General features: G+C 35.5%; 1 protein-coding gene across 11 annotated transcripts in view; it reads right to left on the bottom strand.

Annotated features, from left to right (window-relative positions):
* The window catches only part of Vrp1 (Verprolin 1), a 74,106-nt gene that overhangs the window by 12,375 nt on the left and 49,084 nt on the right, over positions 1-12,647 (bottom strand). For 7 of the 11 annotated variants that reach the window (XM_017624156.1, XM_017624187.1, XM_017624177.1 and 4 more), the window contains exons 5-8: positions 10,997-11,208; positions 7,786-8,325; positions 5,086-5,231; positions 4,478-5,013 (exon numbers count right to left, since the gene is read on the bottom strand). In XM_017624156.1, the coding sequence (XP_017479645.1) occupies positions 4,478-5,013; positions 5,086-5,231; positions 7,786-8,325; positions 10,997-11,208 (1,434 nt within the window). The remainder of the gene's footprint in view (positions 1-4,477; positions 5,014-5,085; positions 5,232-7,785; positions 8,326-10,996; positions 11,209-12,647) is intronic. The other 4 variants (XM_017624193.1, XM_017624201.1, XM_017624210.1 and 1 more) reach the window with 3 other exon arrangements.

Here is a 12,647-nt window from a genome sequence, read left to right as displayed (position 1 = left end):
ATAACGGGTGATTTTTTTGAGGTTAGGATTTTCATGCATTAGTATTTGACAGATCACGTGGGATTTCAGACATGGTGTCAAAGAGAAAGATGCTCAGTATGCTTTGACATTTCATCATGAATAGACTTACTAACGATCCCCATATGTAAATTCTACTTCTCTGATACATTTTAATATACGGGGACATACAAAAAAGTAGCACTTACATATGCAAATGCATATCTTGTAAAAGCCCGTTTGTGCTGAAAATAGTATCGCACAACACGTTCGTTCACTAAAATTTTTGTACAAGACTGAAAATATTACAAAAATTCCACTTCAAATTTATCAAGAAATGTACTTAAAAAACAACGACAACGTACATTCGCTTGCAATTCGCTGGAATTTGAATTTATTCGTTGAAATTAATGACTACGAATGAATTGTTCACACTAATTCACTCATATAGCAAGCATTCTTCGTGAATGCATACCACCGATTTCTACTGGGTACTTACAAGATTTAGTAACAGAGAAAAAAATTACTGGGAAGTTAAAAAACGTAATTTTTTACACAAAAAACGTCCAAACGGCAACAGGATACAAAAAACGTCCAAATGACGTTAAAAACGTCAACCTGGCAACGCTGAGAACAACCCACTCCAATATGTTGCATGAAAAACTGACAGCTACACACACACATACACACCTTTACTGCACTCTTTATTCGTTTTCATTCAATCTAGGCTGGGGGTGCGTGTAAGTCTGTTAAATAAGCGTAGCACAACAAATTGATAATTGGCCTATATTCTTAGTAGTACTAACATGGAGGTAGTTTCAGAAAGCGAGAATGACAGAGGGAGAAGATTTTAAAGACGTCTGCGACAGTTTTGTCACTTTTTACCTCAATATTTTTAAGATGTAATATTTGGATTATGTATATTTGAAATTGCTAGCAACAAAATCCAACAATTTTTTCGAATAATATTTTAACTTGGGATATGCGATCAATCAATTAAATGAACAAGCTGATTAATCGAAACCTGATTAGTTAATTAATCAAATAATTAATAATTTTTATTAATCAAAGAGATTAATTTCTTGATCAATTATATTTTAATTAATCAGAATCTGATTAACTTTGTTGATCAGAAAACTGATTAATCGGAAACCTGAATATTGCTGCTATATATTTTTTTGTCAATAGAAAAAAAATTTATAGATACATACATGTGTATGTAATACTATGTATACATATCTGTGTTCGTATGGAATAGTAGCATATGTTTGAAGCTGGCTTTAGAATAAGTCGGCATTCCTTTTATCGTTTAAATGACAAGGAATTTTTTGATGAGACTTAAAAGAATATTAACTTGCTAGTATCGAAACTATTTCTTGCACGTTTATTTGCCAAAAGTTCTTCAACGACTCGGCGCCAGTGAGTCATTCGCAAGCCTTTCGACATGAGCTTCTATTCCATATGAAGACAGATATGTATGTATTTTTGCATTTCAAGGAGCAACTTAATAACGTGATCGATTGACATTATGTTTCTGTTAATAAGAAAAAAACTTTAGATTGCTTTGAAAGCAAACGCGAAAGAAATTAACTTTACTTAGATTTCAATAAATTTTTTATTAGATTTCAATATTTTTTTTTCTGCCTTAAGTTTCAATTGTCAAACATTATCTGCAGTGGGATTCCTGGAATCGTTATTCATTTACGGCCCTATTAGGTATGGCGACAGATAGCCAGTCTAGTACCGCAATTTCCTGTTTCCCGCTTATGACGATTTTGTTATTTGTTTACATAAATTGTTAAAGACATTGGCCAATTACGAAATGGATGATGATGTTGTCTGCGCTTTCTGCATACTGAGATTAATCGGTATACAAATACAAAGTACGATACTGGTAGAGGAGGTAAACGAGGTTTCATCTACAAAACCAACAGTCTTCCAAATTGCAAACATATGTATGCATGTAGGTACCTTGAAGGAAAACTAGTAGGAGCTAGAATACTACCAGGTTACTCTTCAGCTAGTCCGTCTTTTATCTTGCAAAATACTAAAATTTGAGTCAGGTTCCATATTTCGACGAATATAACGTAAGTGAATTTTTTTCCAAATTTCCTTTTCTACCTAGATGCCCTAAAAGCATTTCTGAATCTAAAAGAAACTTTTGAAAAAAATGTCACTTATGTATTTTCGCGGTTGGGCTGGATATTTATAGAGTACAAGAGATATGGAGGTTTTGGTTACTAACTCCTTATATAGGATCTATTGGATTCCTTTGGTTTAAGGTTTTCATATTCATTTGAATCCTACTAACGACGACGACTTCTCTCCTCTTTGAACGTTAAATGTTCCTCAAATGCTTTTAGATTTACCTAATAAGTACCGTCAGCAACAAAATCATCACTATTAAGTACCTACCTATGAGAGCGAATGTATAAAAACAGCAATGACAGCCACCCTTCAGCAAGAGCCAAAGAGTATGTAGATATGATGAGAATGTAGTGAGAACGAACCACCAAAAAAAAAAATCTGAGCTACTGACACAAAGCTATTCGCTTTGTGTAATTCAAACTGTTACAGTATACTGGCATTTACACGCTCGTTATTACTTCTATTTTGATCTGAGTTGCTTTTTTGTTGGATTCTTTCGTGTGCCCAGAGGACACGTGCTCATTCATAAACACACCCAACTGCAAGCTAACGGCGAGCAAGTGCTTGCATTAGCACAAGCCATTGCATACGTGCACATTATACCGTATCAAGAAATAAGTAATTTTTAAACAAAACCGACTTCAATTCGCATATAAAAATTTAAGATTATCGTTAATTTCTTCATGATCCAATGATCGGATTTAAACCAAATTAGTATTGGGCCACCTGTGAGGTAAAAAGAATTAAAGAAATCGGTTAACGTGGTCCAAAGTTATGCGGTAACATACATTTAAAAAAAATATTCCGACGAATTGATAACCTTCTCCTTTTTGTGAAATCGGTTAAAAAAGTTAGCCGTACACCGCTGAGTCCACCGGATTTTGGCAAGGAATTTTCGTACTTTTTTTTTGTGGCCTTTCCCATTTTCCGCCTTTTCTTCGGTCGGATATTAAAGTACGATCGAGGGTTATTTGAAAAGTTATTGGCTTTTTGAATTTCTCGAGCATTAACGTTATATGTAAAATTACTCCCGTCAATTGCCATCGGACAACTCATCGTCTGCGGCACTCGCCGTCGCCAACGCGCAGTCACCACAGAAAAAATCCATCGACTGGGCTACGAACTCCTACCCTATCCACCATATTCATCAGATTTAACCCCCAGCGACTATTTCTTTTTTCCGAACCCAAAGAAAAAGCTGGACGGTAAGAGATTTCGGTCGGAGGACCTTGAAAAACCTATTATTTGAAAGGAATTAAAAGATTGGAAAAACACTGGCCTTAGGCGTAATATCTTCGTCACTTACAGTTGGATCTTAAAATATAAGTATAATGCATCCATGTTTTTGTCTTTAGAAAAAAATTTTCAATCCAGTTCTTTGAACTCAAATATCCCGTTCTAGCACTTGCCTACCAGATCTCAGTTCTTATCACCCTAATGTAACCCGCTCTAATATCAGTAAAATAAAGCTAGGCTGATCCAAATTTGTTTTCTTTCGAAATTGTCTTGCAAAAATACTTTAAACTAACTGCGAACTTTTTTTGTTTGCTTGTAAGGTGGCACGGTCTAATGTAGATGTTGAAAAAAAAAAACATTTAGCGCTTACACTTTTGCTAAGACTTTCTTTTGTGGCAAGTGGCCAACAATTTTACAACCCCTTCCATTTTTTCAAGACAGAAATATACTCCGAAGTTTGCCACGACTTCTTAGGGGCGACCGCTGTTAGAAAAAGCTTTTTCTAATTTTATGTAGATATTGCTCGGCTCAGCATCGATCGCAGGTTGTTGTTGTTGTTGGTGTAGTAACCACTCAACCCCGCCCAGATCGGCTTGTCTCTCAATCGTTGTCGTTCATAGGGACATATGCGTTAGCTGAGTGGTAATACTTACCTCTAACCACTCAACTACAGCGGTCATCCATGAATACGTACTTATACTACATAACGTCACTAAACACAAATAAAGGCGCACCATTGTTTTAACGGCGAAAAAGAGCGCATTGACGAAAAAAGACGCGTAAACCCAGTTGACGGCGAAGAAAGACGCGTAATCATAGGTGGAATACCTAGCCAAGGACTGTCACTTCAGCTTTATTCTCCAAAAACTTTTTGGGGAATGTATTTACTATTACACCCACAAACATAGTTCACCGTGAAAATAAGTTAACGCGTCTTTCTTCGCCATCGATTAGGTTTGAGCGCCTTTCTTCGCTGAAGTTTTTTATGCGTCTTTTTTTCGCGGTTAACTTTGAAGCTCGCGAATTTATTCGTGTCTACTGACGATAAATACGCCTAACCATGCATTGAGTGTACTAAACTGAAAGGCGTACTTACATTACTTGTTTGTCGTTGCGGTGGTGGTGGTGCTGGACAAGTCCGATGCGGTGGCAGTGGTGGCGCATTCAATATTCCACCATTCAATATGATCGGTTTTATCGACTTATCGCGATTCAATGACTGCCTGCTGGCGGCAGGGCTGCCCGGACTGCTTTGACCAACACCTGGTTGCGCGCCACTAACAATCGCAGTTGACTTCGCATGGGCCGTGGCGGCTGAGGGTGGCGGTGGCGGTGGTGGTGTCGCATTTGTAGCGCTACGGAATTGATCACGCAACGCTGACACACTACTGGAGGAAGACGAATTGGAAGGTGGCTGCGTGGTGGTTGGAGATGAGTAATTGCTGGTTACGGAAGAGATAAGTGTTGTGTTCACAGCGCTATAAGGAGTTGACGAGCTGCCAGCAGCAGCTGAAGTAGCTACATTTTGTCCCACCATACTATTTAGATTAGTATTAGAGACGCTGCGCGCTGGTGTTGGTGGTGGCGGTGGTTTCACTGATGGCGGTTTGGGTGGTGCCACTGTAGGACGACCTGGAAGTAACGAAAAGAAAATTATGTTTAGAGATTGTTATCAAAAGCATATGTGCATTAAATGGTGCATACCAATTGGTGGATTTGGTGCCATTCGCATACCGCTGCTATTAATCGCTTCTTGTGACTGGTACAGCTGAGCGAGTGGGGCGCGCATTGTGCCAAAGTGTTGTTGAGTGGGAAAAACAGGCGCACCTGGCGCTGTAATTGGTGGTGATCTGTGGAACAGAGTTCAAAATGTGATTTATTAAATAATTGCATTAAAAAACACAAAACATATTTTCAGTCAAAGGCTTGAAAAATCACGGCTCCTTAAAGGTGAACTATTTAATAATTACAACTGTAAAAAAACAGATATGGTCGTAGTGTTTGCGCGAATTGGGATCTGACACTATGATCTCGTTGGGAAATGAAAACAGCTTTGGCGATTTGCTTTCACAGAGCCAGATGTACAATTTCTGTATCGGTGTACCTACAACTAACGCTAATTGTGTGAAGTGACGAATAATGTGATTATGATTCGCGTTAAAATAATAATAACAAAAACTGGAATATATATAAAAAAATTATATAAACACAATTAAAAAGTATAAAAAATAATTGTATGAGGTTTAAGATAGTTATTCAATTCTACACGTTGTCAAAAAATTCGTAAACAAATACTGTCTCTATAAATTCTAATGTTATTGTAGTTCTAATTCGACCTAACCTAGCATTTACATTCTGAATTTTACAGGGCAACATATTAAGGTCTTTACTAACTGCTGACATATGCAATCCTACATTTTTCGAAATATATACTGGAAATTTTTAATATTTACGTACTCGCATTTTGCGAAGAAATGAAAAACTTGTAGCATGCCAAAATTCGGCTACTATGTATACCGACTCTTCTATTCGGGCCCAATTTCTGAAAAGTTAAAAAGTTGAGAACTGAATGGTCGAAAAATTATTAGATTGAACGTAACTCCAAATAGCAGTCATTATTTTGACATTTATTTTCCTCTGCTGCGAACAAAATGGCCAATGTAGTGCTTATTTTTAATGAAGTAAAAAAAAAACGATTAATCTCGTTTCTGTTTTTTAGCACATGGCTCAAACAATGAATAAATTCGGACATAAACTCAAACTTTAACTAGTTTTGCGCATAGATATTCATATATTTCCGGCCAGATATCTAAGTAGGGCCTGTCTATAATGAAGAAGCCAAAATTAGTATTTCCAGGCCTTCGAAAATGTAAACATTCCGGCATAATACCAATCGTTATATTGACATCAATATTCGCGTGTTTGCACATCTTATCCTTTAATGAAATGGTCGCATAACTAGTAGATTTGGATATAAGCTCAATATCGGCATTTAGTATCATCTGTTGCATGCAAAGTGGCCTCTTTTCCGTGAGCTTGTACATTCTATCTTATTATAAAACGACCACCAAATAAGTATATTCGGACATACCCTCAATTTATAAATCAATATTTTAATATTTATTTTCGTCGGTTTCAAGCATTACGCCTAAATAGGACTTCTTTTAATGTGGTGGTCGAAACATCAATGTAATTTATTAATTAGTAAGCTCGCACTTGAATTAAAAAATAATAATCGGATTCAAGCATAACCTTAAAATTTAAATTATTGTTTTGGCATTGATATCTATGTGGTGTTTGCAAGATATCTGAGTAAGAGATATTTTAATTGAAGAAGAGTGATCCCAAAAATCTTTTGACAAATGCGTACATTAGACCGTACTACCTTACAAGCAAATAAAAAAAAGTTCACCGTCTAAAGTATTTTTGCAAGACAATTTCGAAACAAAAATATTTGTTTGCCGAATCTAGTGGTCGCCTTTTTAAATATTTTGGTGACACCTACATACGGCAATACAACTTTTTTTTTTTAAATAGTTTAAATAGTATAGTCGACATACTTCCTTAGCAAAAGCTTAATGTTTTTTGGCGAGCTTTATTTTAACGAATCATTATGATGCCCTTGCGTGTATGTATTTAGGCGTTATATTGTTATAAAACTTTTTTTTTTATAAAACGTAATCTATCATTTTGTACTAATAATTGGGAAAAATAACCTAAAAAATATATGGTACAGTATTTACAAATACACACGTATCTAGTAAAGGTGTTCTTACACGATATGTATTTGCGTGTGTACATGCCATTTTTTACACATGGAAATGCCAACATATCGTGTAAAGGCAAATTAGATTGGTTTCTGTACAAAGCAGATGCAAGTACATACGAAATAGAAATGTTTCTATTTTCATCTGAAACTCAAATAGAATCATCTGAGTTCAGTTTATTTCGTTTTCAAAGAACGTATTTTTAAATAGTTAAATAAAGACTGTGAATTTGACAGACATTCGCAATTACATATGTATTGAAAAATTCACATTTACAGATGCAAATACATATTGTGTAAGAACACCTTAAGTGATACAATATGAAACATCTACCACAAAATTTTTTCAACGTACAACTTGGATGCCAATGAATAATTAATTATACAAAAGTAAGGTCCTTTTTTGATGCATGTTTTGTTAGTTAATAATCCCTTGTACGACTATACAACTCTTAAAGCACGCACATGCACGCCAACCCTTTTTCCCCAAAACGGCTAAGCCCAAAAATATAAAAAAAAAAATGTATGCATACACACAAAATTTATAATCTTTATACTTCCAACAGTAAACACTCTCACAGAGTGACTTCGTTTTATTTTTTATTTTATTTATTTTTTGGTGTAGCTTCTTGGTATACCTTGGTGACTTCATGCTGTGATGGCGCGACACTGTCGGCCGTTGACTGCTCGCCAACGCCAATTGCTGCAATCCTGGTGGCTTTGGCGCGAAATTCGGTTTGCCATGATTCGGCACCGGTTTCACGCTTGGCGTCGGCGATTTATTAGCCGGTGACGATGATGACGGGATGGGAGTGGCAAGCGAATTGGTGCTACCCAACGACGCTGCCGTCGTACCGCCCGCACCTCCACTACTAACTCCATTCGCGCCAAATAAAGAGGATTTGTTCGGAAGGATGCTGCCACGGATAGGTGCGGGCGATTTTTGTTGTTGCTGCTGTTGGAATTGTGTCTTGGACAGTGTGCTGTTCAGGCTGCTTTTATAGTTTGAATTGTTTTTTGGAGTCGTTGTTGTGTTGTTGTTGTTGATAGAATTATAAGAGGTTGTTGATTGCGTAGTTGTTATAGTTGATGTTGTTGTTGTTGTAGAAGAAGAGTTTGTATTAAACAGGCTACTTTTATTATTTACAAAATTTGAATTTGTTTTTCCTAACGATAAACTGTTAAAAATAAAAGAAAAATATGTATGTTTATGTAAAAAAAGCATAGGAAAAAAAAACATGAATAAGTAATGTATGTACAAAAGAAAGAAATGAAAAAGTAATAAACATATGTATGAAAAAAGCGATAACAACACGTGTTTTCGACCGAGGAGAGAATTTTCGGCTAAGAACATTTCGAAAGGGAATATTTTGTTACGTTTAGGCTTTGATTGGGCTCAAAAAGATTAAAATGGGATTTTTGGGAAAAAGAGTTTACGGGCACAAATTTCAATAAAAAATATGTACAGTAGACGGCATCACTCCCCATACAAAAAAAAAATCGGTACTGCGTTTCCATTGGAATTATAAAATCTATTATATTTTAAGACGTCCACCAAAATATTTCGGAAAAATATTAAGATCTATGTGAGCTGGAGTAATTTGAAAATACCTCCAAAAATGGAGTTTTTTATGAATAAAAATAGTTTCTTAAAGATTTTTTTTTTTAATTTCCTCAAATGACAGTTTAAGCTTAAAAAATTTGCATAAAAATATTTAAAAAAAATGTAAACAAATTTTCAACGGAATTGATGCTGTTTTTTCAACTTTTTTCAAAGATTGGTATAAGAAAAACTAGAATAACTGAACCTAAACTATTCCGGTTTAGACTTGTGAGGTATAATTGGTAAGGTGTTTTCTCACACTTTTATATCTCTTTGCTAACTCATACAAAGGTTGAACGAAAAAGGTAGGATGAACGAGTTGAATTAAGATGTGTTGGTATTTGAAAAAAATATTGGGGCATGAATAACTTTTCTAGTGAGATCCCATAAGTCTAAATCAGAACAGTTTTGGCCCAGTTGTTCCAGTTTTTCGTAAATCAAATCCAATGATCGGATCTAAATCAAATTAGGATGGGAGGTGGTACCACCTTTCAGTACATACAGTCAATGAATAAAGTTTAGGTACAGCGAATTTTTTGCAATAGGTAGACTTTATTGATTGACTGTACATAAAAAAATTATTGATAACCTTCTGTTTTTGTGAAGTCGGTTAAAAAACAGTTGAAACAGGTTTCGAAAAACCGAGTCAATCGCCCTAATATATTTACAATAAAAACTTCTATCTAGCCCTTTTCGTGCGCTGTTGAAGGCAGACAATTTTACGTTCAGGTCGTAAGTAAGTTCGGTCTTTTACATATGTACCTATATATTAGGCTTGGGTAGCTCTTGAACTGAATGAACTAAAGAGCTAGTTCATCTCAATGAACTAGTATATGTATATCATAATAATTTGACGAATTATTAAAATATATTTTAGATATTTGCTTTGAACTACATAGTAGTAGTGGAAGTGAAAAATCTCTCGACAAGTTCTTAATGAAAAGATAATTGAGAACAAACAAACGGAGTTTGCAATAAAAATTAATAAAAAACAAAAACTACAACACATTGTAAATGAGTGGGCGATATAGACGCGCATAAAATATTAGTATAAAAAATTTAAATAATACTAAGCGGAAGGTGTTTTAGAAAGAAAAAGATTTCAGCTTGAAAGAGCTTTGTAAGACTGCGAAAGTAAGATAAAAAGAAGTAGGAAATAAACTGCTAAACTGCGCGTGACATAAATATTGACAAGCAGGTGACTGAAATGATTGAGTGGATGTGGGTGCATACAAATTAAAGTATGATAAGTACGTAAGCGGATGTATACGTATGTATGTCTGTATGTACATGGAGTATGCAGTTAGTATATGTGGATATGTTGTTTATTTGGCGCTTGCAGTAGACGCGTGTTTGGTGCAACCGCCAAAAAAGCTAAGATAAGCCGCAGATTTGTATGCATGTAGATATATTTTACAAAGCCTTAGTGAAGCAGGTGAATATCGAACGGAGCGAAACCAAAGTAAAGATGCGCATACTTATAAAAATGAGCCCACATTTGTACATATGTATGCATGTATGTATGTATTTTGCTCACAAACAATATTTTATATGGAGACTAGAGTACACAAATATGTATGAAAGTATGTACTAGCATATAGGGACAGGCAAGAGTAAGAGTGCATAGATAACTACACATTTACTTCGCTAAACAATAATTATTGACATATTGAAGTAAAGTAAATATGTATAAAGTGGGGTGTAGAAATAAGTACACGATTATTTGTGTTAAATATTTGCAAGGTTTTTAATGGTAAAATTTGTTGTTATTTTTTTTATAAAAGTATGGTTCATGCTTTAACCAAAACAATTTTAGAAAAATTTAACAAATTTTCATTAAAATCTGATTTTTCAGAATTTTTTGAGTATGCAGTTTGGTAGCCCATTAAATTTTAGTATAATAAAGTGCAAGTTTTAGGCGGCTGCAAAATCGCGTTGATCTTTGAGAATTGAGAATCATATTAAAAAGTTAAAATTTTAAAGAAAATTTGCTAAATTTTTCTAAAACGGGTTTGGTTGAAGCATGAACTATATTTTTATGAAAAAATAAAAAACAATTTTACTTTAAAAACCTTGCAAATATTTAACAAAAACCACCGTGTACTCATTTCTGCTCTCCACTGTATATGTACATACAAACATGAGTTTTTTTTAAATATATGTATGTACTATATGTTGAACCTATGTTATAAGTAGTACAACAAATACATATGTACGTTTATATGTTTTAACAACACTTCACTTACTTCAAGCTTGCCGCTTTACTTTTGATACTTTGGCTGCTGCTGTTACTTGTGACAGCGATTTTATTGTGGCTGCCGCTGCCATTGCTACTCTCCGAAAGCGTAGGTGATGATGCTTTGCTATTGTTGTGATTCGACGCCAACGGGCTGGCGCGTATGCCCCCAGACGACGCGCTGGCATTTCGCGTTTTCTCCAACACCGAATCGGAGGCGCTCTAAGTGGATGCGGGGAAAATATGAAAACAAAAAAAAATATATATATATATTAATTCATGCCAAAGAAATCTGCAAATAAAGCGTTAATGATATATGTATTATTTTTGTGGGTAGTGCCAATATAAGAAATATATACATGACTTGAGAGAAATTCAATGAGAAATTCTTACAACAGTATCTTACAACAGTACAGTAATGCCTAGCTAGTTCAGGCACCAGGGGCCGACCTTATCTTATAGATTTTTTTTTGCTGATTTGAAGTGCATTTACAAAATTTTTCTAGGACGTCCACTTTTTGAGAAAAAAACTATTGAAGTGTGAAAAATGCTAGTATGAAAAATTTAAAAGTTGAATTTAGACGTAGTTTCTCCGAAGAAAAAAAAACATTTATTCCAATTCGTCTGATGGATTCTGCCTCATACCGATGGATTGAGTAGAAAGGGGTGAAAAATCGGGTAATCGCTTACAGAGCTGCGCGTACGTTTTATAGGAATATTTAATTGCTATGGTTGTGGTTATTGCTATGGTATGGCACTACTAATTTAAACTTAAGAATCCTCAGAATCGAAAAATTTATAAGATGAGGTTGGCCCCGTTTTTGAGATAAAATTCAACTAAATTTTGCCATACTATAACACCAGAGCCATAACCATAACCGTAGGTATCTATTTAATTTTAGTTTTTTCGCCAAAATCAAAAGCTGCTCTAAAGTATTTTGCTACGTTATGGCTAAGGCGTTATGGTTATGGCACCTCTAATTTGGCCTTTACTTAAGTTTTAAATTTTTCATTGTGTATCCTAAATTTCAGATTTTTTTATAAAATTGATCAAGATTTTTATGAAGTCAGTTTGATAATATGTACATATGTTGTTTATTCGAAAAAGCAAAGTAATTCAAACACTCTAAACTTCGTGATACCAGTTAAGAGGGGACTACAGGATTTTAATTTCTTGTTTAAAATAATTTTTTACACTTTTCCCCAAGTAACTAAATAATTTATTTGTAAGCCTGGTGGGAGTTGCACCACCCACACGCCGCCGCCAACAACTCTTGGTTCCCCCTACAATCTGCACGGTATGTCAGACCAGAATATTCCGTAATGTGACATCAGTCAAGTGCAACACCTGCCTTGGCTGGTGCCACTTTAGGGCATGTTCAGGTCTGCGCACCACGCGAGATTGGACGGGTAACTTCGAGGGCCCGTGTTGCGCTGCTCGGCCGCTAACATCAATTGCGACGCCCCCCACTACCACCACAGGGAGGCAATCACCCCAGCAGCGCACACAGCCAACGGCGGCAAGAACATACACTTCACTCACACCCCACATCACAACACGTCTCCCGAACCACATGAAGCTCCTCCAATTCAACTGTAACGGGCTACAGAGCAAGATTGAGGAGATAACCGCCTTTATGTGTCGGCATGGTATATTAATA

The sequence above is a fragment of the Rhagoletis zephyria genome, unplaced genomic scaffold (genome assembly GCF_001687245.7).
Source record: "Rhagoletis zephyria isolate East Lansing unplaced genomic scaffold, Rhagoletis_zephyria_1.1 Rzeph_scaffold_00057, whole genome shotgun sequence".
NCBI classification, from domain to species: Eukaryota; Metazoa; Arthropoda; class Insecta; order Diptera; family Tephritidae; genus Rhagoletis; species Rhagoletis zephyria.
Note: the sequence above shows the minus strand (reverse complement) of the source record. Positions and strands in the feature narration are given on the sequence as shown.